Raw genomic sequence first — 24,859 nt, forward strand, 5'->3', positions numbered from 1 at the left:
CTGTCTTTAGAATTGGGATGTTTTCCTCTGCTACATTAAATTTAATCCTTGAAATGCATTAGTAAGTTCGTGTATCAAGAATAATTATTTCAGATTCCTGCTTCAAATCAGCTAAGCACATATGAGTGACAGTATTGCTTTTTAATGTGGTTTTTACTTTTCTGTTAATAGGCTGGGCTCATACCAATGTGCAGCAGGGCTGCCACCCTGTGGCTTGTTACAGAACAGAACCATTTCACTTAGGTGGAGATGCTAAAATGAGGTTAGCTTTTGAAAACAAGAATTCTGAATTTAGAGCAATTGTTCCCACAGTTCACTAACCCTGCCCAGGATCTCCAGCAATTTTATGGAATGTATTAAGACTGTTTTAGTTCTTTATGATCTTCAGCCTAAAGGGTCTGAGGCATTGCAATTTGCACTGCTACTGCGGGGTAGATTGTTATGATATCTTCTCCTTGACAGTACTTTTGGGATGCTATATAGCTGTATCGCAAGAGATGCTGACTTTTGTTTTCAAGAGGGAAGGTTATCTTTTTCTGAATAGCATAGACAAGTTATGAAGAAAAGCTCTGTAAACTCTGGTTTTCCTTGAGCTCTGACTGGGCTGCTCTTTTTTAGCATAATCATAAATACATACATAAATTTGGCACAAAATGTCTCCTAGCAAATATACATCCATTGAACATCTCCACAAACCTGCTCTTACTTTTTCAGGAAATAACTTTTTCTAGCACATGTTCCAGAGAAATGCATAATCACCACTGGACACTAGGAAAATATTTTTTTAATGATGAAGAAACAAACCCTTACCATTTCAAGTTTTCGGCTGCTTTGTCTACTGAGGTTTCCTCGTTTGGACTAGGACATGTTTTCAAGATTGCGTCTCCGAATATATGTTTGCAAATATGCATACACATGCAAATAATTATCACATTAATATGGAATGCAAATGGAGTTATTGGGCAGCTATCTAATTTTGTATGTAAGTTCAACAGTTGTGCATGTGATTTTATTTCACATCTATACAGTTACAAAGCTCATCATTAACTTTAAATGTCGCCAGTGCTCCCAAGCTCTGTAAGAGTAATCCCTGGCTATGTCACCATTACCTGACTGAATTTATGTTCTCCCCCTCCTGGTCTCCATCCCTCCTTGCAACTCTCTAAGTTGGCTCCACGGCTTCCTCCGCCAGCGTGAAGTTAGTGCTTTCCCATCTGCAGGAACTGTGTCCTCATTTTCCTCTTTCTATTGCATATTCTGTCTTCTCAGATGCTACACTGAAATCAGACAGGGAAGGCATGGATACCGTGTCTGACTTTGTCCCTGCCTTGTTGTGTGATTTTGAACCATTTCATCCTTTGTTTCTCAATCTGTTGTTCAGAAAGTAAAGAGGAGATGGGGGGAGGGACTGCTTATTGTGCTTGAACATTCTGCGGAATCGAATCCTGGCCTGCTCGGGACCTTCAGTATTTATGTAGTAAAAATAAGGATTTGAACTTTAAATAGATTGAACTTTAGGACACTGCATATATTTTTGTGTTACAATTCCAGCAATGAGAGTGAATGAAGATGCAGTTTCGTGATGCAGTTATTCAGATCTAACCACAACCTTCTGTCAGAAAAATCACTCATCTTACTGAAACAAATGCTTGATTATCTGGATTTTTTTGTTTTTGCAGGGTTCATTTTCAATCAGATAAGCTTGCCATAAAATCTCAAGATCCAGTGTAAAGTAGGCTGTGGGAAAATGTAGGCAGGGAGAAGAGAACCAAACAGCCCCTTGAGGCAGCCTGCAGTGAAGGCTGGATTAAGAGTATTGTACAACTGCATTTTACATACTGTGGGCTCTGTGTGGAAGAGTGATATATTTTATAATATTTTATATTTGAAGAAAAGGCACCTAGGAGCAGTCCATATCCTGGAAATTCCATAGAAATGAACTTTGGCAGAATGATCATCAGCAACGTGCATATGATATTGCAGATTATTTATGAAAAATCTCCCACAAATTGGCAGCCAGCAGGGAACAAGCTTAAACCTGTGGCAAGAGATCATTCAGGGAGGGAATCCTTCGCTCCAGGGCTTAGTTTATCAGGTGAAATTATAAAGTTAAGTGAGTCTTCTCACATTTCTCTCATGATATGGTGGATGTTCAGTATGATAACTCATACCAGCAGTGTACTCTATTACGTTGTTACCTCTCTGGCATTAGTAGCACTAAAACCACATCCACAGTATTCAGACTTTGAGCAAGTTTCTGTTTAATTTTATAATATACCTATAATTTTGTAACATAAATATATATAAAATATTATACTACATAAATAAATGTATTTATGATATAAACATATGAAGAAAATGGCAGCAAAGTACCCTCAAAAGAAAAGGCAGATGATCAGGATGAGGTTTTTCTTTAGTAAACTTTACAATGATTTAATACATATTCATAGTTTCAGCTTCTAAAACTGAATGGTACTTACGACCTATGCATACTAACCTCTGTTGGCGATATTAAACATGGAGAAAATAGTGGAATCGGAAGGCAGCACACTATTGCCCAGGGTTATGTCCTGTGAGACTCTGGATGTCTCGTAGGAGATACAGTGTGTCCCCCTTCAGCTGTTGGAAGAGTGTGGCCTATCCTATGGGCTTTTACACACAGAGTTTCTTTCTGTATTCCTCAGCATCTGTATTTATATTGTTGGTTTATGAGGATCTTGGATGGTGATGAATTTTCTTTGCAAGGAGATGGCAACATACAGTTCCCCGTAGTCATACTCCACAGAAAACACAAAAACATTATCTAGAGTATGATTGCACTTCTGTGAGGGTTAGCAATGTCAGCAGCCCAAATACAGAAGGCTTTTGGGTGTTTCTGACCCAGCTTAGAGCATTATTTTGTATAGGTAGTGCTTAAAGCACCTTCCTGGTCCTATATGTTGATTACCAAAATGTTCTTAAGCTCCAGAGGCAAAATGGGGTGAGGAGGCTGGGGTGACCAAGGTACTACAGATGTTGGTGAGCAGGAAGAAGAGCATGGAGAAAAGTTTACAGAAAGATATTAACTTTGGCTCCTCAACAGTGTCACTTCCTCCGCTATGTATAGCTATATCCAAAGTGATCTGGGAATATCAACCTCAGCAAACCCTGCTGCCCTACCACAGCCGAAACATGTTAAGCATGCTCAGAGAGCACCTAATGGCTGTCTCAAGCCATTTTGTGGACTTAGGTAACGATATATCTAAATTCTAGATTTTGGTCAGGCTTAGGCATGAGGTAAGAATGTTGCTGCTTGACGATGTCAAGAAAGAGTTACTTCAAGGGCTTGTGTCAAACTTTGGCACCAAAAAACTCGCAACTCAGATGAAGTACTGCAGAGCTTAGTAGCCTCTAGGGTTGAGCAACAAATGAACAGGGGTTTTCAAAGTCATAATTTTGGACATAGTGGCTTAAATTTTGTTTAAATCTCATGTTATGTCTTTTCTTGAATTTGGCCTCTTGCCTCTAGAGACCTCTAAATAAATATATTAGGTACCAGACACACATAGCAAAGAGAGTCCCCACTAAGAATTTCTGGCCCATAAAAGAAGACAGCAGGTTGATCAAGAAAAAAAGTTAGAAGAGCATGAGGCTGTGGTGAGACACCAGGTACCTTTATCACTTTAGCTTCTAAGGCTACAGCTGTGCTGGTAAATAAAACAAGGACAGGCTATGTTGCCTATTTTGGATGCTGCCCAATTGTTATAGCATGGTCCTTGGCGTGCTTTTGGCCTGTACTAACTAATTTTCTCCCAGACAGTGTCCAAGCATGATTTGGGAAGTCTGTGTGCCAGGGACAGTTCTCGCCCTGTGTTGACAGTGGAATAAAATTTAGGTATGTGTGGATGTAAGCCCTGCCACACCACTGGCCTTCAGGACCAGAGAATGGTCCATAGCCTGTTTCACTTGCTAGTGTAGATACAGTCTGAGAGAGAGGACTCTTTCATAAGCCTTCCCCATTCCTATCTTTATCTTGATTTCAAAGAGCAGAAGTACCTTGTGATTTTAAAGTGCCTAGGAGAACAGCTTATAAGTTTGTGCACCAGAAGAGCTGTCCTCTATTCCTAAGTCTACGCTAAGCCTACGTGTGACTGTGAGACAATTACTTGTCTTTTCTATGCCTCATTTTTTTCCCATCTGTAAAATGATAGTGGCCTCCTATAGAAGAACGTTTGGTCATGAGGTGATGACACGTGCTCCAAGTTAACTGCCATCTCCTGTTTAATTTCTGCATTGACTGCTGCCAGCAGTATAAAAGGCCTATGTAAGAACAAAACAGCATGTTATCATTGAGGAAAGACTGTTCCCTCTCTGGTCAACTTGGCCATCAAAAAACATCACAAGAAACAGGATGCTGGAACATCTGTCACTTGGACTGCTTGTCACACATGATGGTCTTTGCCTCATATTTGACAGGGGAGGGATGTGCAGTTGCAGCAATCTGGGAAGCCATCCAGTGGAACAGTTATCTGTGTAAGTGCATCCCTGGGAACGTTTGTTGCCTGTGCCCGCTCCTCCTCCTCTGCTGCTGCAGCGCGGGATTTCGCAGATGTTCCTCCCAGAGAAGGCAGCTGCAGCTCTCAGACTCCCTTTTTCCTTCTTCCCGGTGGTCTGACTCCACCCGGCTGTGATGGAGCTGCTGATAGTTCCTCCCATCCCTGTCCTTTCCTTTTACAAGGACTGAGCAGTAGTAACCAGAGAAAGAGAGATTATTCTGTGCCTCTCTTTCCCCTTTCCTCTTTTCTCCTGTCTGTGTAGCTGTATAGAGGCTCTTCCTGGAGCAAATTTGCTCTCTCCCTTTTTTTCCCTAGTGTTCCTGGTCCCTGTTTCTTAAACAGCATGTAAACAAAACTGAGAAAAAACTTGAGTGTATAGATAATCCATATTTACAGTTGAATATGGTCTTAGATACAGTTTACATAGCAGCGTGGGATGTAAATAAGGGTTGGGTTTTTTTCTCTTTGCTTAGGGAAAAATTGCCTCTTAGATCTTAAAGTGAGGGAAGGATTTGCATTGTTTTTCATTCTCCTGCTTTTGTTGTGATTTTTTTTTTCTTTGCAAGGAGGTTTGGATCTTTCCATTCCTCATTTAAGGACCATGCAGCTTTACACATGCATGCGTTTAGGCTTGAAAATGCATTTAATCTGTTTACAAGTTAGAGTTTAAGGGCAAAACTCTAAGGCAACAGAATGCGTCATCTCAGGACTGCTGTCATCCTAGGGTATGTCCACGCCACAGTCTGGAAATGCAGTGACTGCATGGCTAGACCTATTCAAAGTCACTTTTATGTAGCTAGGTCAGATACACTAGGATCTGAAATGGACTTAAAAAAAAAAAAAAATCAGTTACTTGCAGAACTTTGCTGGTCTTGGAGTCTGCCAGCAGCAGTCCTTGCAAAGCAATGAGCCACAAGCAAAGAATGCTTGTTTCCTATCCCTTCTGGAGTATAAGTTTTAGGTCAGACCTGTGACATCCTCTCAGGGGTGACAGAAGTTCACCAAGCCACAACACACCAGTAGCTTCGCAGCACTAGGGACAAGGATACCATTATTAGCGGTTGTGTCACTTCCCCTCCATAATGCACTCTGGACTACAGAGCATAGAGCAATGCACAGATGAGTAGTGAGCATAAAGTTGTATTTACCCTGTGGGTCTCGATTTGGCAAACAGCCTTACTTTGGGAGTAGTCAGTGCTATACAGGCTAGCAATGAATTGGGACAATTTGAATCACTGGATGCTAGGAGAAATTCTGTATTTAGATTTTTCTATGCAGGTATATACATAGAAATTATAGGATCTTCTGTGGTTTTCTGCCACAAATATATGTCTTTTTTTCCCTTTCTTCATTGAAATTTCTTTTGAAAACCTGTCTCTTCTGTGAGACTATGAGTGATAATCTACATTCAGCAATGCAGACAGAAATAAGAAATACCATGTACTTTTATCAATTTATACCCTCAGATGAGAGTTTTGTTCTCAGATAGACTGCTTATTACTTGCAGTTAGCTATTGTCTTTTGCGTTATTTTTACTACAAATAGTAATGAATAATAATGACAATGGGGTCTCAGGAAAGATTCTTTTTGGAAAATACATGTGATTCATTTACAGGGAAATATATTTTTCCGGGCAGACCCAACTGTGGGGTTACCAATACAAATGCTTCAAACAAACCTGAATTTGTATTCGTGTCATTACAGCCAGGATTCAAACCAGCTCTCCTACAGAAGAAGACGCACAGATTTTGTATGACTTTTAACAACCACAGTGTGTTGGCGATTTCAGCCTACATACTAGGAGGCACGTAAAAGAATAAGCTATCTAGTGTATGTACTCCTTCTGCACCTTGCAACTTGGGGAGCATGAACATCATCTCAGCCTAGCTGCTCCAGTCAGTGCCAGACAGCAAGGGACTGTACAGATGTCTGCAAAGTGGCTTTCTTGCCACTGCAGTGTTTCAGACTGGCAGATTTCCATCACATTGAAAGGATAAGATAAGCCTAAAACTTATTTTCTGTAAGGAATGGAAAAAAATGCTTGCTCTTGAAGATTTTATGAACTGTGAAAATCGCTGCTAGTCAGTATAATGTGAGCTCCAGACCCAGAAGCTTAAGTTCTGATTGCAGCTGGGTGAATAAGTGATTTTTCTAGTCACTAGCTGAACCAAAAAATGGGTGTCAAGAATTGGGTGGAACTGATTTTCCTGCCAAAACAAAATAATAATAATAATAATAATAATAATAAATCATATGGGGCTAAACTATTTTTAGAAGTTCTTATCTTAAAACACATAGGTCCATAAGTAGTACTGTCTGATTTTCTATGAACTTCTGTCTTGTGATTGAAGCAGTGTTTGAAGCTTCACCTACAATTGGCACTTTCTGTTGTGGATTCTCTGGTATCTAATAAGGGTTGAGTTCATGTTGCAACGTTTCCTTTAGCTGGAGAATTTAAAAGATTTTTCTCTTCTCTACTTGACTGCCTATTTTCAAAAAAATTGTAGCAATTTAGTTTTCTTTGAGAGCTCTGTCAAATTCAACTGAAACCAGGCAATGAGTTCAAACATTATTAGAAGGGGATATATAAACTCACACAGCTGCACATGCATCCATGTAGGTACAGAAAGCTAAATCAGGTCACCTTTGTTTCTACATGGAAAAAAGGCTATAAGTAATTATATTTCAGTAAATATTAAAATGTATCACTTGGTACAAAAAAGCAAGCAAGCAAGCAAGCAAAATATTTTATTTAAAAAACAGCGACATCAATATTTAAACTTGTTCCCCTTTTCCCCCCCATAGCAGATTTGTGAGTTCCTTTCAAAATCATCAATTGCTGCAATCAAACTAAACATGCATTTTTTCTTTGCAATTATTTTTCTGCAAAATTCACTCAGCACCTGGGAAGAATGATTTAACTCATTGTTCTCTTCAGATATTGAGTAGGACTCTTAATTCATCTAAAAAACTTAAGCCCTTGAAGCCAACTACCAATACACTGGGACATGCCCTTACACAAATTTTAGTGAAAGTTAGTGGGCTTAGTGTACACAAACCACATAAATGCCTTTGAAAAATATGTTTATGGTCTTCAAAATGGATTTAAAGCCGTTAATTGTTTTGCAGTCCAAGTAAGCCATTGCTTACCTTTTTGTTTATTGCATGTTGCTTGTTTTTTGTTTGTTGCTATTTGCCTTTTTGTTTGTTGCTGAACTGTTTTTCAGAGGAAATGAATGAGCAAGGTGAAGGATGCTTGAGGAATATTTTATTCCCAAAGAGGCTTGCAATGCTAGAAAAAGTGAATAGTAGTAAGAGAAATAATTGTGCCGCCTCTTACCGTTCCACTTACAGTGCAGCTTTTTGTACATGGTTACAGCTGTGTTCCTCACATTTCATGGGGGACAACTGCATTTCTCCCTTCTCTTTCTCCATGCTGCATTTCAGGGGGCAAATGAACAGTGAATATGGCTGGACCAAGAGGGTGGGAAGGAATGCTGAGTGCAGTTAGGAAGCATTGCAAAGAAGCATGTGTGAAAAAATTTAGAATTTAACCCTTAATTTTAAGCACATCCCAGATTTCCATCAACTTCCACTTTCTAGAAGACCAACAGCACCTTGCATTGGGTCTTGGACAGGCATTAGTTAGTATGGATTTAAGTGGGGATTTCGAATGGTTAAATTCAAAGGTTAATTTCAGTTCTATGGTAAAATTCAGTAGTTAAAACATTATATATGTGTTTGCTGTATCAGTCATTTGCACTGAGTTTAATGTCAGGGGGCTCTATTCTGTCTCCCTTTAAAAGAACAGAAATTCTCACTGAATTTGCTAATTCCTATGGCAAAGAGATCAACCCTCTGAACTGTGCTTACCAAGGCAGAGTTGCTCACCTTTTCAGCAAGAGCTATGGATATTCAAGGGATGCCTAGGTGATGTGTTCGGTAGTAAGTCAAATCCTTGTGTGTTTGTGTCTGTGTGTGTGACTGCATGTGTCATTTGGCACAGCCCACTCAAGATGGTGAAATTGCATACGGTTACACCAGGCAAGGAGGTTTGCTTTTAGTTGTGCAGGATGAGATAAAGCTGTGAAAAAAGTGAAATTAAACAGCTCTCCCATTCAAAACCATCAAGACGGTACAACAGGCCCTGGCCCTTTCCATAACGAGGTCCGTGATGTTTGCACAACTCTCTCAGCTCAGTTAGTAGCTTTAATTAAACGTAGCCTATGCATGAACCCGAGTGGTGAATTTGGGTTGCCTGGAGGACGAACTACATCTCCCAATTAACTCGGGGTGGGGTGGGGTGGGGGGGAAGGTTATGAAAAGAAATATAATCCAGCCTGCACTGGTGCCCGGGGCGGTTCAGCACCCGCCTGTGCGAGACACGCGCGGGGGCTGCAGCCCCCAGGGAAGGTCCCCGACTCGCGTCGTGCCGGCAGAGGTTGCGCCCCGTTTCCGCGGCCGGGGGCGGAGGACCTGCCCCGGGTGCCGGGCGCGCTCCCCCCGCCCGGCGCGGCTCCCGGGGGCCCCCGACACCTCGTCCCGCCCCGCCGGTGCCCGGCGGCCCCTCGGCCCGGGCGCGCTTCCCCTTTCCCGCGGGCAGCGCCGGGGCCGCCGCCAGGGATCCCGGCGGTGCCTGTTTTCTGCCAGAAAGTACCCAGGTATCCAACGGAACCGAGGGATGATATTGAAAGAGCAAGTGAAGCGGAAATTTAAAGCCCCTCTGCTAATAATAACAGTATAAATAACCGAAGACATCTTGTAAACAGTGCGGTCATAACCCTGAAACATTAAACAGCTCGGTGGGATCTGGCGCATCAGCTGCCTACGGCCTCTGCCGGTGCAGGGAAAGAGCCCTGCACTCCTGTTTATCTCAGCCTAATCTCCCACAGACGCTCTGATCGATAGAGGGGAGATGTTTAAATTAAAAATTCTCGGCACCGTGAACCGGGGCCAGAGGGGGATCCTCCGTCTGACTGCACTTCATCAATAAGTGACTCGCTGGGAGCCGGCCGCCCGGCGAGGCCGGCGGGACGGGGCTTCCCCTCGGCCCGGCGCGGGCTTTGGCCCCGCTCGCCGCGGCACCGGGCGGCTCCGGGCCGGCCGGGCTCGGCGCTGCCGCTGCCGCCGCCGCCGGGCGCCCCGCAGCAGCGCGCAGGCCGCGCCCGCGGGCGTTCGGCTTCAGACCACGTTGGAAACGTTAAAGTCCGCGACTTTGCACTTCTGGGGTTATTTTCTGCCTGAATAACGAAAAAAGCAGCCAGCCTCATAGCCGCTGGTCGGTGTTGTTCCTAAGGCCCCTCTCCTGTCGTTACTCGCCCCTTTCCGCTCTGTTCTGACCCCCGAAACTCCCTCCGGGGATTTGGTCCAAATCTTCTACAGTAAGAAAATAACCTCCCCCGCGGCCCGGGCTCCAAGAGGTGGGTTTGCCCTGCATCGCTCTATGCTACCGCGGTCGCTTGCAGAGAGTCGGAGGCGCGGTCCTTCCCCCACTGAAACGAGAGTTGGAAACGAAAATTACACTGCTCTGTGTTCAATGGAAAGGAAGATTTATTCACAGAAATAGAGCAAAACCTGTTCGAAGAAAATATATCTATATATCTTTAGGGTGAATTACTTCATAGAGATGACTGTCAAAGTCAGTTATTCTAGGCATCTACATATTTCACAAGTCTCAGACAAAAGATACACGAGTGGTAGGTTTTGTTTGAACTCTGTCTTTTCTCTATTAGCGCTTGAACCAGCAAGGCTGTTGTTGCAGGACACTCGACTGTACACACATTTAATAAAGTTAAATATAGTCGGGATCTCTCGGGGTGGAGTCTTTGCTAATGTACATTTGGTCTCCTCCTTGCCGGGAGAGGGGCTCTCCCCGCCGCTCTGCCCGGGGCCCGGGGGCAGAAGCGGGGCCGGTGCGTGTCTCTGCCCGCGCCCGCCGCCCACCCTCACCGGCCACGCGGGGACGGTGGTCTCGGGTGCCGCCGTGGGCTCAGGATGCTGTCGGGCCGCACAAGCGGTTTGTGTTCACCACTTCTTTCAGGTCACTCTCGGGTTTGCCGGCTACCATAAAAGGCCAAGTCTGTAGCCAGGAAAAGACACGGGTGGGAAGGGGGTTAAAAAAATATGTAAAAATGCACATTGCAATGGTTATTTCGCTTGAGGGTCCATCCCAGACGTGCCCCGGGGAATGTAGCCCGGCATGCACTGGCTCAGCACGTCTGTGGCAGCCCTAAAAGGGGCTCGGGCCGGCGGAGTTACCGCTGGGTCCTGCGACGGCCCTTTTGTCTTTCGACCGGCAGCTAACGCGGCTTCGCCGCCCGGCCGCCTTCGTCTCTCCCCCGGCGGTTATACGAGTCCGTGGAGTGATGAATCCTATTTTATTCGTTCCAGAAGCAAGGCTGCGCCGGGTATTTTAAACAAACGCCAGCGCTTCGCCCCGCACACAGGGAGCAGAGAGCCGCCCGGCGGAGCCGAAGCCGCCCCGGCCCTTTCTCCCCAACCCGGGAAGGGCAGCGCGACGCCCCGCCGCGCACTCCCTGCGGGTTTTGCCGTTACCGGGGCTGGGGAGCTTTTTAATTTCGTTTCTTTCCGACGAGAGCCGTGCCATCCCCTGCCGAGGGCCGCGGCGCTGGTGGGCTGCTCGCGCCGAGGAGCCGCCCGGCCCGCGGCGCCGGGGCGCAGCGCTCGCTCGCTGCGGGGCTGCTCGGCTCCCCAGCATCCAAAGCAGCCCTCTCCCCCCGCCCCCCCCGCCAACCCCCTCCTGGCCTCCCACGGCTTGAGAGGCAAGATTTTGTGTGCCTGTGTGTGGAGGGGGGAGTATTTGGTTTGGGGGGGGTGGTTGTTGTTGTTGTTGTTGTTGTTCTGAGGATTTTGTTTTTTAGCCAAAGACATCTCCCAAGCCCTTATCAGATGACACAGCGGGTAATATACTTTCCCCCAGAGTCCAGAGCGTTTGAAAAGCAGCTCAAAAGGCAGAGCTGAATCGCAGTGAAATGTCTCCAAATCTCTGCAATCCGTTTATCAGGCGCAGTCCGCACATGCGGTCAATGTAAATGCTATATGTTTAAGAGGAGCCCAGGTGGATCTCACCCGGCCGCGGTTTGCATCAGTTGCACGTATTTTTAGAACTGGAAAATTGGGTGTTTCTGGCGGCCGGGGACAGCGGGGGGGGACCCTGGGCTGCCCGGGAGAACTTTCTGTGGCTGGTCGCAGCTGAAGGAGTGACTGCCATGCAGCCCTGGGAGGCTTTGCGGAGTGTGCCTGGGGCAGATACCCCGCTTTAGGAGTCCAGGTCATTGTTTATTTCTCCTCTGCGACTTTACATGTGTAGGAGAAACATCCTGGACACAGCAAATCAGAGCAAATCAGAGCAAATGAGAGCAGAGCCCCAAGAGCTCTGTTTCTAAAAATCTGGGGCTTGTGAATTACTATGGCAGGACACCAGGATAAGAAGGGGGAGGTGGAGAACAAATCCCTTAGTTTGGTTCCTTCCTAAAACGCACCTTTCTCTACCTAAATTCCCATACTTACCCACCTGAAGATAGAAATCTTCCTCTGAGCCATCAACCTGCTGAGGTTTCTGAGGTATTTCTGGCACAGTAAAGCTTTTCCCTGAGTATCTGTGGCCCGCATGGCTCCTGCACCCCTGCCCTGGAAAGGATTGCAAGGAGTAGCAAATGGGGCCAGGACGCTCAGCTCATGGGGCACAGGGAGGGAGGGCAGCTGGAAGTCTGTCCCCTCACAGAGTAACTCTTTGCCACCCCACAGGCTGGCACCAGACTCGCTGTGAGAAGTACAGTGAAGGTTTGTCTCCCCGCACACACCCCATGTCAGCTCCTCGCCCAGCTCTCCCCATACATACACATACAAAGTGCCTGGCCCCGGCGGGCCGCGACTTACCAGGTTGACTGGGTGGATGTAGCCATTCTCATACTTGTCATTGGCCAGGATCTGTCTCAGGTGAGCAATGTAGCTGGAGGCCAACCTCAAGGTGTCCAGTTTGGAAAGCTTGGTGTCTGGGGGCACCCAGGGCAGGGTGGTCTTAAGCCTGGAGAAGGCTTTGCTAAGGACCCTCATCCTCGCCCTCTCCCTGGCGTTGGCAGCATTTCTCTGGACCTGCTTTCCCTCCTGGCTCACTCCATTTAAAGGGCTCTTCTTGGGGGGAGCTTTTTTCCTCTTGCCCGAGGCCCCTCTCCCCTTCTGAGGGGAGCCATTCTCGCCATTGGATCCCTCCTCGTTGCTCTCGTTGGAAGCCCCAAACTCTTTGTTAGTATCCATTTTCAGGCCATCGCACTCCAGCATCTCCACCTCCTGCAGATCTTCCACATCACTGAGGGACCCAGTGGACATGGTCTGGAAGATGCCAAAGGACCAGCGGAAAAGGGGGGGGGGGGAAGGGAAGGGCAGCTCCTTGAACCTACTTCAAGGCGGTGGAGGAGAGAAGGGGCGCCAGTATTTTCCTCCCCTTCCCTCCCCCCCTTAGCACTAAGGCACAATACCAGTCCAGAGAGGATCCCCGCCCTCCCGCCCCCCAATCCCGCTTTGCCCGTGTTTGAGGGAGGGAGGGAGTGTGTGAGAGAGAGCGAGTGAGAGAGAGAGGGAGAGAGAGAGAAAGCTGAGGAATTTAGTGAGGACACTAGTAATTTATCTGGGGGATAAGAGAGGCGGATCCAGCCCAGGGGAGGGGCCCTGCCTGCTGAGCACACCACATCCCCAATCACAGACCTTTGCACAGGACAAGGAATGAGGTATCCCAGCAAATGTTTGCAGAGAGCTCAAAACTGGGATTCAAATCTTCACAAGTGGAGCAAAGCAACTGTCTCTCTCTCCCCTCTGTCTTCCTATACCCCCCCTTCCTCCTCCTCCTCTTCTTCCCCACTTCCCTTTCCAGCACAGGGTTGCTCTCCCCCTCCCTGCCTCCTAGATGACCCAGGCAGCTGGTGTCATGATTCTTGATGAAAGCCAAAATGGGTCATGAGCAGAGAGAGCAGCAGATCCACCAGCAAAGCCTTCCAGGGAGCTTTGTAATGCATGCCGTCTAAACGCTGCCCTGTAACCTAATCTGAGAGAGATTTGTGGATGATTATATTTGAGAGTGCATCCTGTCCAGCTACTAGTGTATTCCAGGAAGAGCGAGCTCTGAGGCTCAGCAGCATGGACTTCAGAGCTAAAGCACAGACTCTGGAGGCAGGAGGAGCTGACTTGTTCCAGGCTTCCTGTGCGACCTTCCTGTGCACCTCTTTCACTGTTTGAGTTCCCCCATCTGTAGACAGCAAAAAGGCTGCCCTAATCCACAGGTGTATGGTGCACCCGAATTCCCTGCCATCCACGGAGCCCCGCGGAACAGAGCGGATCCAGAGAAAGGGCTGTGACGCTGCAGAGGGTTATCGTGACTGTGGATAAGGCGGCAATGGTGTGCACTGAAATGAAGAAAAAGAAGGGGGAGGAGGTTTATTGGATGATAGACATCATGTAGAAAAAAACACCTTTTCTGGGAGTTACACTGCAGGGCAGACTTCAGCATTTCACTCTGTTATACTGGTGGAGCTGTTGTCTGTCTGATGTTTAGTGCATTTTTAAAAGTGAGGGAGTTTTGCCTGAATACACTGGCAAGATAAGGCCCTTTCTGTGGGAAAATGAGCACATTAGGCCTTACTCTGCTACCAGTGAGGTCCAACAGGAATTTTACCACTAGTGTGAATGAGCGTATTACTGAGTAGTTTGAATGAATAGATATATACTGCAGTTATGATCCTTATGTACATATGTCTTCAGTCTCTGCAGAGCAGGCTTTTTAAAGCATTTAGCCTTGGTCTAGCTCTTCTTCCTCCCTGTGTGACTCTCTAAACCCACATGTGGAGTCCAAAGAGGCCAGTGAAGCATGAAGTTTCTCACACACCTTCCCTCTTCACACACCTCCTGAACACTCACAGATGCCTCAGCAGCCTGAGCTTTGAACATGGGGGAGTAAGAACTGGGCTAGACTTCCGAGTGGGATCTTTCTGGACACAAATCCACAATGACTGGTCTGATTGCAGGAGAAAATCCAGTTATTCAGCAGCTTACCTGAGGATTCACATAATCCTGGGCAAAAATATACAGCCTGAGATGTGGGATGTAGTAGCTCCACAATTATTCCCGAGGTCCCTGAAGCCACAGAAAAATCTCTCACTGACTTGTGCGAACATCATATCAGGTTTTCCTCATCCACTAAACAAAAGAGCAACCAAACAAACAAAAATTGTGGAGGGCCAAACCGGTATGTCTGCCAAGTGCTATATGCTACCCTCAGATTAAAGTTTCAATAGGAGGCAGAGTGTCATTTTTGATAATTAGCAAGGAAGTCTTTACTATCTTTTTATCCATCTTGGTTCCTTGGCTTGCATAAGCCAGAGGAAAAAGGGCAGATCTAAACTTTTAAACCGGCTCTTTACCATTTGGCTGGAAGATAACACCTTCCCACTCATGATAGGGATAAGTACATTAAGATATCATATCTCCAGGCCCAGGGCTCTTGGGAATTCACTAACCTCTAACGTCATGTTATGTTAACTGTGCCCTGTTTGTGTTTTTGCTGTGCTATAAACTAAACAGATTGTCAGCATATCAGTCCTAATTAATGAATTAGCTTTTCTTTTTTTTTTTTTTATAACATCCTTGTTGCAGATCCAAAATATTACTAATCACCAGTGTGGAGATTTATGAGCCTCCTTATTTTCTAGGGCTGATTGTTGTTTGTGCAGGTGGAGATTTAAATGGCTATATCCACTGCAGAGATTTATAGTCCCAGTGATTGATGTTAGAAATGAGCTAAAGGACTCTTGCTGGAGCAAGGATGACAGAAAATCAAGTTGAAGTTGCTTGTGTCTCTGAGCATGAATGACCAAAGAGTGAAAGGCAGAAAGTACACCTAAAATCCCAATATCAGATGCCCCCAGAAGAACAAAATAAAACAATATATACTGATATCCTTTTCAATCACTTATTTTTAACTTTATTTTAGCATTTCTTAAAATTTTATTGTAAAAAGCAGAAGGAATGATCTAGCTTCTTGAAAATAGCTTTATTATGCTGTTACACACATTCTGAAAATAACGTATGCATATATACTCATTATGAGCCTTAGAAGTGCTACACATTTGTAACTTTTACCGATGTAAATATGTTTTTGAGTTCTTGAAGCTGGTGAAAATTGATCTCTAATACAGAGCACACATTTTTGTGGTGACATAGAACACACTTTTGTGTTTGTTTTGTTGAGATTGTCGTGTGTGTGGTATATACACGTATGCATGTAATATATTATACTTTGATGCCTTTATGCATAGAGACTATTATACAGTCTTTTAACGACATAATCATCCTCTTTTCCCCTCCATAGGGGCCAGCCTGAGCAGGCCTCAAAACAGCGTTATATCCTCTAATGTCTTGGTAACTCCTATTTTCTCATTTGTTTATTACATGAGTTCAACCTCTCCTTTCTCAGCCTTCCTGCTCCTTATCTTCCCTCCTTCCAGGGCTCATACCCCTAATCCGGCTCCCAGTTTTAGTCGCTTTCCCCTCATCTTTGTTGCCTTGCCAAGTCCTCCTGATTCTCATTCTTAATCACACCCCCAGTTCAGTCCTGTGTGAAGGGTAAAGCTGGGATGGGTGCCACCACTGTAGGGATGGTGTGGCCACTTCTGCTTCTTAGATGGCTGGGACCACAGACTAACCTGTTAATAGCTGGCTGGGAGAGACAGAATGCACTAAAGTCCTTTTGGCCCTTGCAATACATTCACTTCTTCATTTATGTTTAAAAAAAGAGGTTGAAATGCTGATGTGGGAAGGATCAGTACAAAATTTGCTCTATAACTGACTTTCATCTCTGCACTGCTCTAGCTGCACTGTTTGTGTCTCGCTTTTACTTCTAATTGAGACCCTGAGGGAAAAGTGGTGTTCAGTGATGAGTTACAGCGCTGTACACCACAGAGCACCAAGCCATAACACCCCTTAGCACATGTCAGCCTGGCTGGGGGCAGAGATTTGGGATGCTGGGTCTGCAGGGTGTCAGATGGGGCGTGTCCCACATAGGCTTACACTGGTCTATGCCATGTTACAGATTTTTCTCTGGAAAATAAACTCCACTTTTTATGCCTCTAATCTTCCCTCTCCTGAGCTGGAATAACACGGTAATTTGAGACTGCTTTGGAACTTGAGGCCAAGATTTCTTTAAGTGTTTAGTGATTTTGCGTGGCATGGTTCCTTTTTTTTTCGGTATTCTGTGTCATTTATCAAGGCACCATATCTTTGCTGTGCATTGAACATTCACCCAAGGAAAACCTCAAGTCTAAGATGTGGTCACCCACAGCTGAGGAAAACATAATCACTAGATGGTTTTAAAACTTTTGGCCCAGGTATAATACAGATGTTTTCCAGTATTTGGAGAATAACCAAGGAAGTCACCCACAGGCAGCCAGTTGATTGTAAGTCATGTTCAGCTAGATTTGTAAATGGTCAGGAAGCAAAGTGCAACCAAATTAGTATTTTCATATTGCAATTTTTACAGAAAATGTAATTGTACTGAGATTTCTCCTGCTTGCTTGTGGTCTCACCTGGAAACTAAGTTAAGTGGTAGAGGGGCTTCAGAATCATGTTGTTACATACCTTAAGTGAAATAAAGCTAATCATAACAATACGAACATATAAAATTAAAGAAAAAATAATACTGAAATTGCAACTGTAAATCATGAATAACCAGATTTAAAGTCACCTTTATGTATATCTCTTTTAAGACAATTTTTATTACACAGTTCTGTGATACTTCTTTCTATAGGACTCAGTCTTGTTCACTGTAGAGGGCTGACGCTGTTGGGGAAATGAATCAAAGGTTCTTGTGAAAATGGGGTAGCTTTATCAGAAGGGCCAGGGCATTGAAAGCCTCCCACCGCTCTTTTCCAGTGCCATGTATCTGCTTCTGGTGACAGTTTTGGTTTGAAAGTTAAAAGATTTTGTGATAAATAGGATAGGGCAATATACGAAGAGAAATAAAAATGTCATATTTAAGACAGTAAAAAGGCTGTTTTGGTGCACTGGCTTAAGAGGCATATCTGTGTATCTGAGACCAGTGTGACTAACCATCTCCCCAAGAAATTTCAACTTCTTGCTGCAAAGTCTGGAGAAGTCAGAGCTTTTTGAGAAAACGTTTTTCAGAATAGTTTATCATGGGAAAAACAAATATTTCCTGCTGTTCTCATTTAGAAATATCTGAAAGTTTTACTGATACTTTGAATGGAAAATCACAGTTTGACAGATTACAGATTAGAAAATTTAGAAGCAAATAAACTATATTTCCACTTCATGTGATTATTTTTTTAATTCTGAAATGTTGCAAAACCAAAAACATTGAAACTTTGGTAAACAGAGTTCCAAATTTTTTTTTTAATGTTTATTTTATGAATATTGAAAAAGTATGTAATAATTACATGATTTCTTCTACCTTAACTTATGCCATGTAGTACCTTTTCCTTTGAGTAGCTTCATTAAAATCAGCAGGGTTGCTCATAGAGTAATACAGTCTGTATGAACAAGAATAGCAAAGCTGCCTCAATAGAATTAAATTCACCATTAAATATTATAACACGTAACAGAGATGCTGACAACAAGGCCATTGTCCTAATTATGAAGGATACATCAAATGACTGTATGCCTCACTTCCTCCTTCTATGCCGGGTTGCTGGTGAGGATTTCTGGTACTGTTGCTGTGTTAGGCAATGCCCTGCAAAGGATCTATCTGCTAAAAGTTGAGTAGCACAGAGACAAGAAGCATATATGCTATAGAAGTTACCAAAGCAGAAGCAAGACAGCTAATCCCTGGCATGAGCACTGAGCCCAGCAAACTTTCAGTTAACTTTTCACACACATGCAAGTGAATCTCCTTTTTCTGGATGCTTGCAGAAAGCAAACACAAGTGGCTGAGCATATTTGTTTTACAATGCACATATATTCATATACAAAGGAGAACTCGCAGACAATGAGGAGAGGTATCTTCTCCCGTCTCTGCTGCAGGGTCTGTTAGCATCCACTGCCTACAGGATGCATCTCTGAAATTACTAGATGGTTGATGTTGTAAGTTGCAGACTCTTTTGTGAAGTGGTCACAAGAAAAGAGAAATACGCAAAAAAGCCAATATATCTCATGCAAAATTATCACTGAAGGATTAAAGTGCACACATAACTGTATTATTTTGAATATCTCTTTCCATGATGTTTCTTTGCTGGCTAATCCATTGCATTTTTGTGGTTTTAAAACATGATGCAACTTGTCGATAAGAAATAAGTTCCATTTTTGCCTTCCAATAATTAGCACATTGGATAAAGTTTTGGAAAATAAATGATTTTTGCTTCGGAGGAAAATTTGGAAAAGAACATTTTGTAGGGGAGTGGCAGGAAGAATGTCAGCTATTCTGGTGAGCTTTTATTACTTGTATGGTTTGTGGCATAATATGCATGCATGCAGACACTGATTTTCTGAAACTCTTGTTGACTTAAAATGCTTGCAGCCTCTGAAAGTCAGGTCCCCACAGCATTTGTTATTAAATGCAGTAGGTTGGCCTGTATCCTCCATTTCCATCCAAATGAAACATCACATGCTGGGACCCAGACTCTTTGTGGGCTTCTTTACACTGCTACAGATTGAGCTGGTCACAGTTGGCCCTGTTGAATTCCCCACACCCCATTTGTCATGGGGGCTTTGTATTTTACCACCTCTGATAGGGGGCCAAATTAAACCTTTAAATACACACGCCTAACTGCAGTGACATCAAAAAGAGCAGCCATACACGGCTGGTAAAATATTTGGGCCAAAACTGTTGATATAATAAAACAGCAAACTAGCTATATTCACTTACCCACATGTGTGATTGCATGTAGGGATTCACCCAACACAGTAGTTAGCTGAAGAAAGCAGGTGTTGTGGACGAGTCTTAACTGGGAACAATTAGCTGGCCAGGCAAAGGACAGAGCAGATTATCCATCCTATTCAAGTGACATAGAAAGACCACAGTAACTGTGCATTTCTTTAGACTCTGACAGGCCTTATACATGCCTCACAAACTGTGATTCTCAAAGCTCCGGGAACATCCCCAAAGTGGGGTCATGGCACTTTGCCACAATGCAGTCCTTGGTTTTATGATGCATACAGTAGATGAAGAGCTATAATACATATAGAAAATGGCGTAGTTGTAGAAAGTGGCATTGCAAAAGCACATAATAAAAGTCTATTTAAGTAATTTGGAGGAAATAAATAGCTCTAAAAATGAACAAGGGGAAGAGCATAAAAAAGAATGCCATAAACGTGTGTGTTGAGTTCCATGAGACTGAGAAAGGATTGAAGAACTGAAATTACAGAAGTGAAGGGAGAAAAAGCCCCAAGTAAGGATTGTGAAGGCAATCTGTCTCTCTTTTCCCTCCCTACTTTTCTTTTTTCCTTTGTATGTACAGATCCAGATTGATATTCACATTGTCTAATTCTTAAATAAGGATTTTGACTAACACAGAAGGTAAATTGTACAGAGATGAGCCATCAAACCTTCTACTAGCCAGGACAAGCAGGCCCTGGATGCTTGTGCAGTTCAATGAGGGGAAATAGAAAACAATGCCTAAAAGTTGGTCTGAGTACCTCTAAAGAGAATACAAGAAGAAAGGCCAAGTTTTTCAAAACTGCTGGCAGGAAAAGGTCTCTGTTCTAAGGGACCAACCACTAAAGCAGCTTCTTTTTAGAAAGAATGGTATGGAACCCAGATATGTGTCTACTTATATTTTTAGATTAGATGAGAAGATGGCTGAGGGTAGTACAAATAGATCTGCTATCCAGAACTTCCTAATCTAAAACAATAACAAAAGCTCCTGTGACTAGCTGAAGGATTTCTGTTGTCTCCTTTGAATTTCTATACCATTTCCATTTTTTCTACCCTCTAGAATAGATCTTACATTAGCCAAACTTTTCCAGTAATAATATATCATGACAAGGGATGAGCAGGTTGCACCAAAATAAATTAGATCTTTCTTTGTTATGCCGGCCATTTGGATTGCACTGCAAATTTACATCAAAGTTTGATGGGGGAAATGTCTTGATCCATACTCTGGAGGACCGAACAAAGATGTACTTGTAATCGCTATGAGCTTTATTGACTGAAATTTCCACAAAGAGGAAAAGATGTCATATATATGTGGCATAGTATCTACAAGTTTTCCCTCAACACTGCGGGTGAATTCCTCAAAAAGGCTTTATGCATATGCAAAACCCACACTGAAGAGCTGCTCAACTGATCTGTTTGAGCAGAGAGGTTTCAAGGGGAGTCAGGATACCAACCTCCATAGGGTGCTAGTGCACGCTGGGCATCCAGAACCTGCCTGGGCTTCCCAGCATGAGAGCTGAGATGTGTCCTTGAGAACAAACACCTCCAGATAATGCCTCTGTGAACTGCCTGGTGCAGCATCCACAGGGATGCACCCCATCACCTGTCTTTTTCTTCTTTCCTGATGTCCTGGCCCTTTCTACTCTTTTACCTGTCCTTGACAGCTTGTAGCTAGTGCTCTTTTTTGGGATGCAAGCCCTGGGGAACTCCTGTGTTTCTTAGTGTCAGTGGAACTGGTTATCTAAGCAAAGGTCCAGTGATATCTGTAACACAGCCTTGCTTCTATAATTTACAGTGCAAATAAATGAAGTGCAAACTAATCTAATTTAAAACAGAAAGACTCTTCTTTGATTAAGGAGTTAGCCAGAGACCTGGGGGCCCTGGGTTGATCATTTGCTGTGTTACATGCCTTCTGGGTGCCCACAACAGAGGAATCCTTTGTGTTCCAGTTCTCCACTGGTAAAAAGGGGGTAAGAACACTTCCTTGCCTCACAGAAACATTATGAGGGGCTTAGACACTATGGTAATGGATACCAAGGGTAGCTAAGGTAAATAACCTGATAGTTGCAGGAAAATGATTGATGTTAGAATACTACAAATATGTTGAAAGCCTAAAATATCTTTGTGATGTCTCCCCATTTCTTGAAATGCCAATTAACATTTTTCACTCAGATACCTGATGTTTACATTGGCACATTTTTATGCCCACATGTCTTACAAAATGGATATTTGCCTGACTTTGATTTTAGATGAGAGCATGCATCCCTCAACCAAGTAGTAATTCTGAAAGATAGAAAAGTTGCTTTTATAGGAATGAAAACAATGAGTTTTGATCATGTTAGTGATGAGTGACAAGCTGAAAGTTTAATAAACAGACCAATTACCATCATTGGTAATGCTATAGCACAAGTAGCAAATCACCATTGACTAAATTATTCTGAAGTCCCCAAGCTTTCCATGAAGGAAAACAAAGCGTTGCTTCAGTTTCCTGTAATCCTTCCTCACTGAAAACACAAGATTACCTTAGGAGAGTTAAAATCCATTACTAGGTTTCTTTATGCCTTTTTTTCTCTTCTATAAGGGATCTTACTTTCTTGAATAAATAGCTAATGCAGATTCTTGGGGTAAAATGAGGCTCCAAAGAAGTCAGCTTGAAGGCCCATCTCATTTCAGTGCCCTGTTTTTGAGTGCCCCCATTCCACTTCACTGATTTCTGAAGACTCAGTTCTTACCTATGTGGCAGCTTCATATAAAATAACCTGCTCTGAAGCGCTACTTCATAGAGGTGTTCAAGGAAGCCAGGCAGGCTCGGCACCATAAAGGGCCTTCTTTGTACCCCAAGCAGCCAACAGTGAGCAAGTAGTTGGATTTGTTAGAAGGAGGAGTACGCTTTTATTTGCTTCACAGCAGAGGTGTTAGCACACTATAGACAGCTCATCAGAAGTACCCTAGCTGTTTCTTTTTACTCCAGTTGCTTCTTTTTCCTATGAACATATATCCTGGCTACTTTCATTTTCCGTATTTGTATACCACCCCTCCTCTTTTCAGTGTGCTTGCCTCTTAGCAGATTTGTAATTTTTTGCAGTTTGTCTTCTGTGGGTTTTGCAGTGGTTTAAATAGCTGATTTAACTCAAGTTCTCAAAGGAAATTCTCAAATAATATCCTCCATTTTCCATGACTAAATGTTAAAAGCATACATTTGTAAGTCCATAAGCTGCATTTGAGTGAGTTTGAACTCCTTGGTACACAAAATTGAATACAAATTTTTATGAATAGGCGAATGTATTTATAAGCACAATTATAGAGGAAGGGCTAAAAGAGGAGGTCCTTTAATATTACTTTATATAATTAACTGTAACAACAGCCAAGACATTTCTTTATTGATCTGTCCCCTCCAATTTTGAACTATCTTTATTACAGGCAAGTTGTAAAATACATATCTGGCTACTTTAAACTCTTTGTTTTCCTTTTAAGAAATTCATATGGAAAGCTAAACGGCTCCAGGATATACAACCCTATACAAGGTGTTAGAGAGGGGGAAGGGTGGTTCAGTGATGAATGACCAGTCATTCAGTTGTTTTCTTTCTTGCAGAAATCAGAGACAGAGTACAGTTTATCTTACCCTGACTTTTAGCAAGACAGATTGCCAGGCAAAACCCCCAGGTTGAAATCATCCAACCACCAAGTAGAGTAAAGAGACCGTTGCTGTTACCCCTCCCAGACTCACCCCCACCCTCAGCACCTTTTAAAAGTCTTTGGGGTTTCTTTCAGTGGTTCCAAAGCTGTAACATGAATTTTAGCTTTTTTTCATACCGTTTTTGTGCTGAACACAATCTGAAATGATTCATTTGGGGGCCAGAATCCTGAGCTGTTGCACAGGCTGAGACCAGCTCATTCCCATGGATTCCTTACAAACAAATAATCATTGTAAGAGAATTCCCCTTTGTACTTTATTTTATTCCCCCTCATACTTTATTTTGGCTCCCACTGAACTTGGTTTCCTCTAGTTTGAACATTTCAGGTCTGTGCTACTATACTGACATCAACCAAACCTCTTTCATCATATGGGTGTAAACGTGAAGGAGATTGGAATGCCAGGAAGATAAAATCCTTACAGACCAGCAAGATAATTCCAAGGTGTCTTGCAACACCCCCAGGTTTTTCCTGTCCTTACCTTTAGTTGTATATTTCTTTTCACATCCATTCCAGTCATTTGGAACAACGCTTCTGGACATGACAGCCTGAATTCATGCTATCTAAATTTCAGAGGCCATGCAGATTTTAAATAGCTTTAGTTATACTCTGAAGGTGCCTATTTCTCTATGACAACTATAAATGGATCAGTAGCTTAAGTCAGCTGCAATGAATCTGGGCCAAAGTGCACATTATTGAACTGTTTGATAAAATTCAGAGAAACACAAAAGGCAGGACAGCCCTAAAGAGCTAGAAGGGAAGATGGATGCAGTTGTAATATCTGTTACTTACAAGCGACCATAATGTGTTTATATAACTCTCAGCCAGGCTAGCGGATAATTAAAGGAAAGAACTGACACTAGACGCTACATCACCTTATACACTACAGCATGGGGAAAGTCACACGAGTGGTGTAATAAGAAAACAGTGGCAGAGTCCCTCCTCCTCTTTTTGCCATGCTCAATCACTTCTCTTTTGCAATCGGAAGGATGCATAACTATTTTGCCTTGCTGTCTGTGCATTAAAATATACTCATAAAATTAAGGTCCATACTGATCCTACACATTGCAGTCAAGTATTTTATAAATTCTGACAGTAGCTGGATAAATGCCCTTGTCAGGCTCCAGTTCAGCAGGACACAGCATAACCAGTGTAAATCCATCCAATGAGCTCTTCAATACCTGCCTATTCCTAGAGTTAGAGAAAATATTTTCAGCTCATACTTCTCTTTCAGTGAGATCAAGCATGGATCTAAGTGCTTGGCTAAGTCAGGGACGACCAGCTTCTGGGTGGGTAGAGAAGTCTTAGCAATGATGTGATTCTGTGCATGTTTTTGATCAGGGGGAGTGATTACCTGTTCTCTGGCCATGCGAAGGGTCAGAGAAGACTATCCTCCCTCTGGACTGCCCAGACCATTCGGCCAATTTGTCAAGAATCTCATAGGATAAATAGCTGTCTCCAGAGACCTTTATAGTGACAAATCCAAATAAATCAGAGTCACTTTTACTGAGCACTTCAGCAGACAGCTCAGGTTTAATGAATCAGCCTTCAGACCGCCAAGGAAGATTTTGCTTCCCAAGCCCAGGGGGAACAAACATGTGCCAAAATTTGCTTTCAGGGTAAAACTTTATCAACTTAGCCTATGATACTTTGTGACTGCAATTACCAATACCACTAAAGAGTACTGGGAATGCAGCAAAGAGCTCTCAGGATGAAGCTGCACGATCAGTTTGCC

At 43.5% G+C, this 24,859-nt stretch overlaps 1 protein-coding gene across 1 annotated transcript; it reads right to left on the reverse strand.

The window, feature by feature from the left end:
- Positions 1-10,067: 10,067 nt before the first annotated feature.
- TCF21 (transcription factor 21) lies at positions 10,068-13,075 on the reverse strand. The gene is made up of 2 exons (XM_013958960.2): positions 12,435-13,075; positions 10,068-10,614 (listed from the first exon to the last, which is right to left on the reverse strand). The coding sequence occupies exons 1-2, from the start codon at positions 12,882-12,884 to the stop codon at positions 10,525-10,527; spliced, it is 540 nt and encodes a 179-aa protein (XP_013814414.2). The 5' UTR covers positions 12,885-13,075; the 3' UTR covers positions 10,068-10,524.
- Between the last annotated feature and the right edge of the window lie 11,784 nt (positions 13,076-24,859).

This window comes from Apteryx mantelli, chromosome 3 (assembly GCF_036417845.1).
Source record: "Apteryx mantelli isolate bAptMan1 chromosome 3, bAptMan1.hap1, whole genome shotgun sequence".
NCBI lineage: Eukaryota > Metazoa > Chordata > Aves > Apterygiformes > Apterygidae > Apteryx > Apteryx mantelli.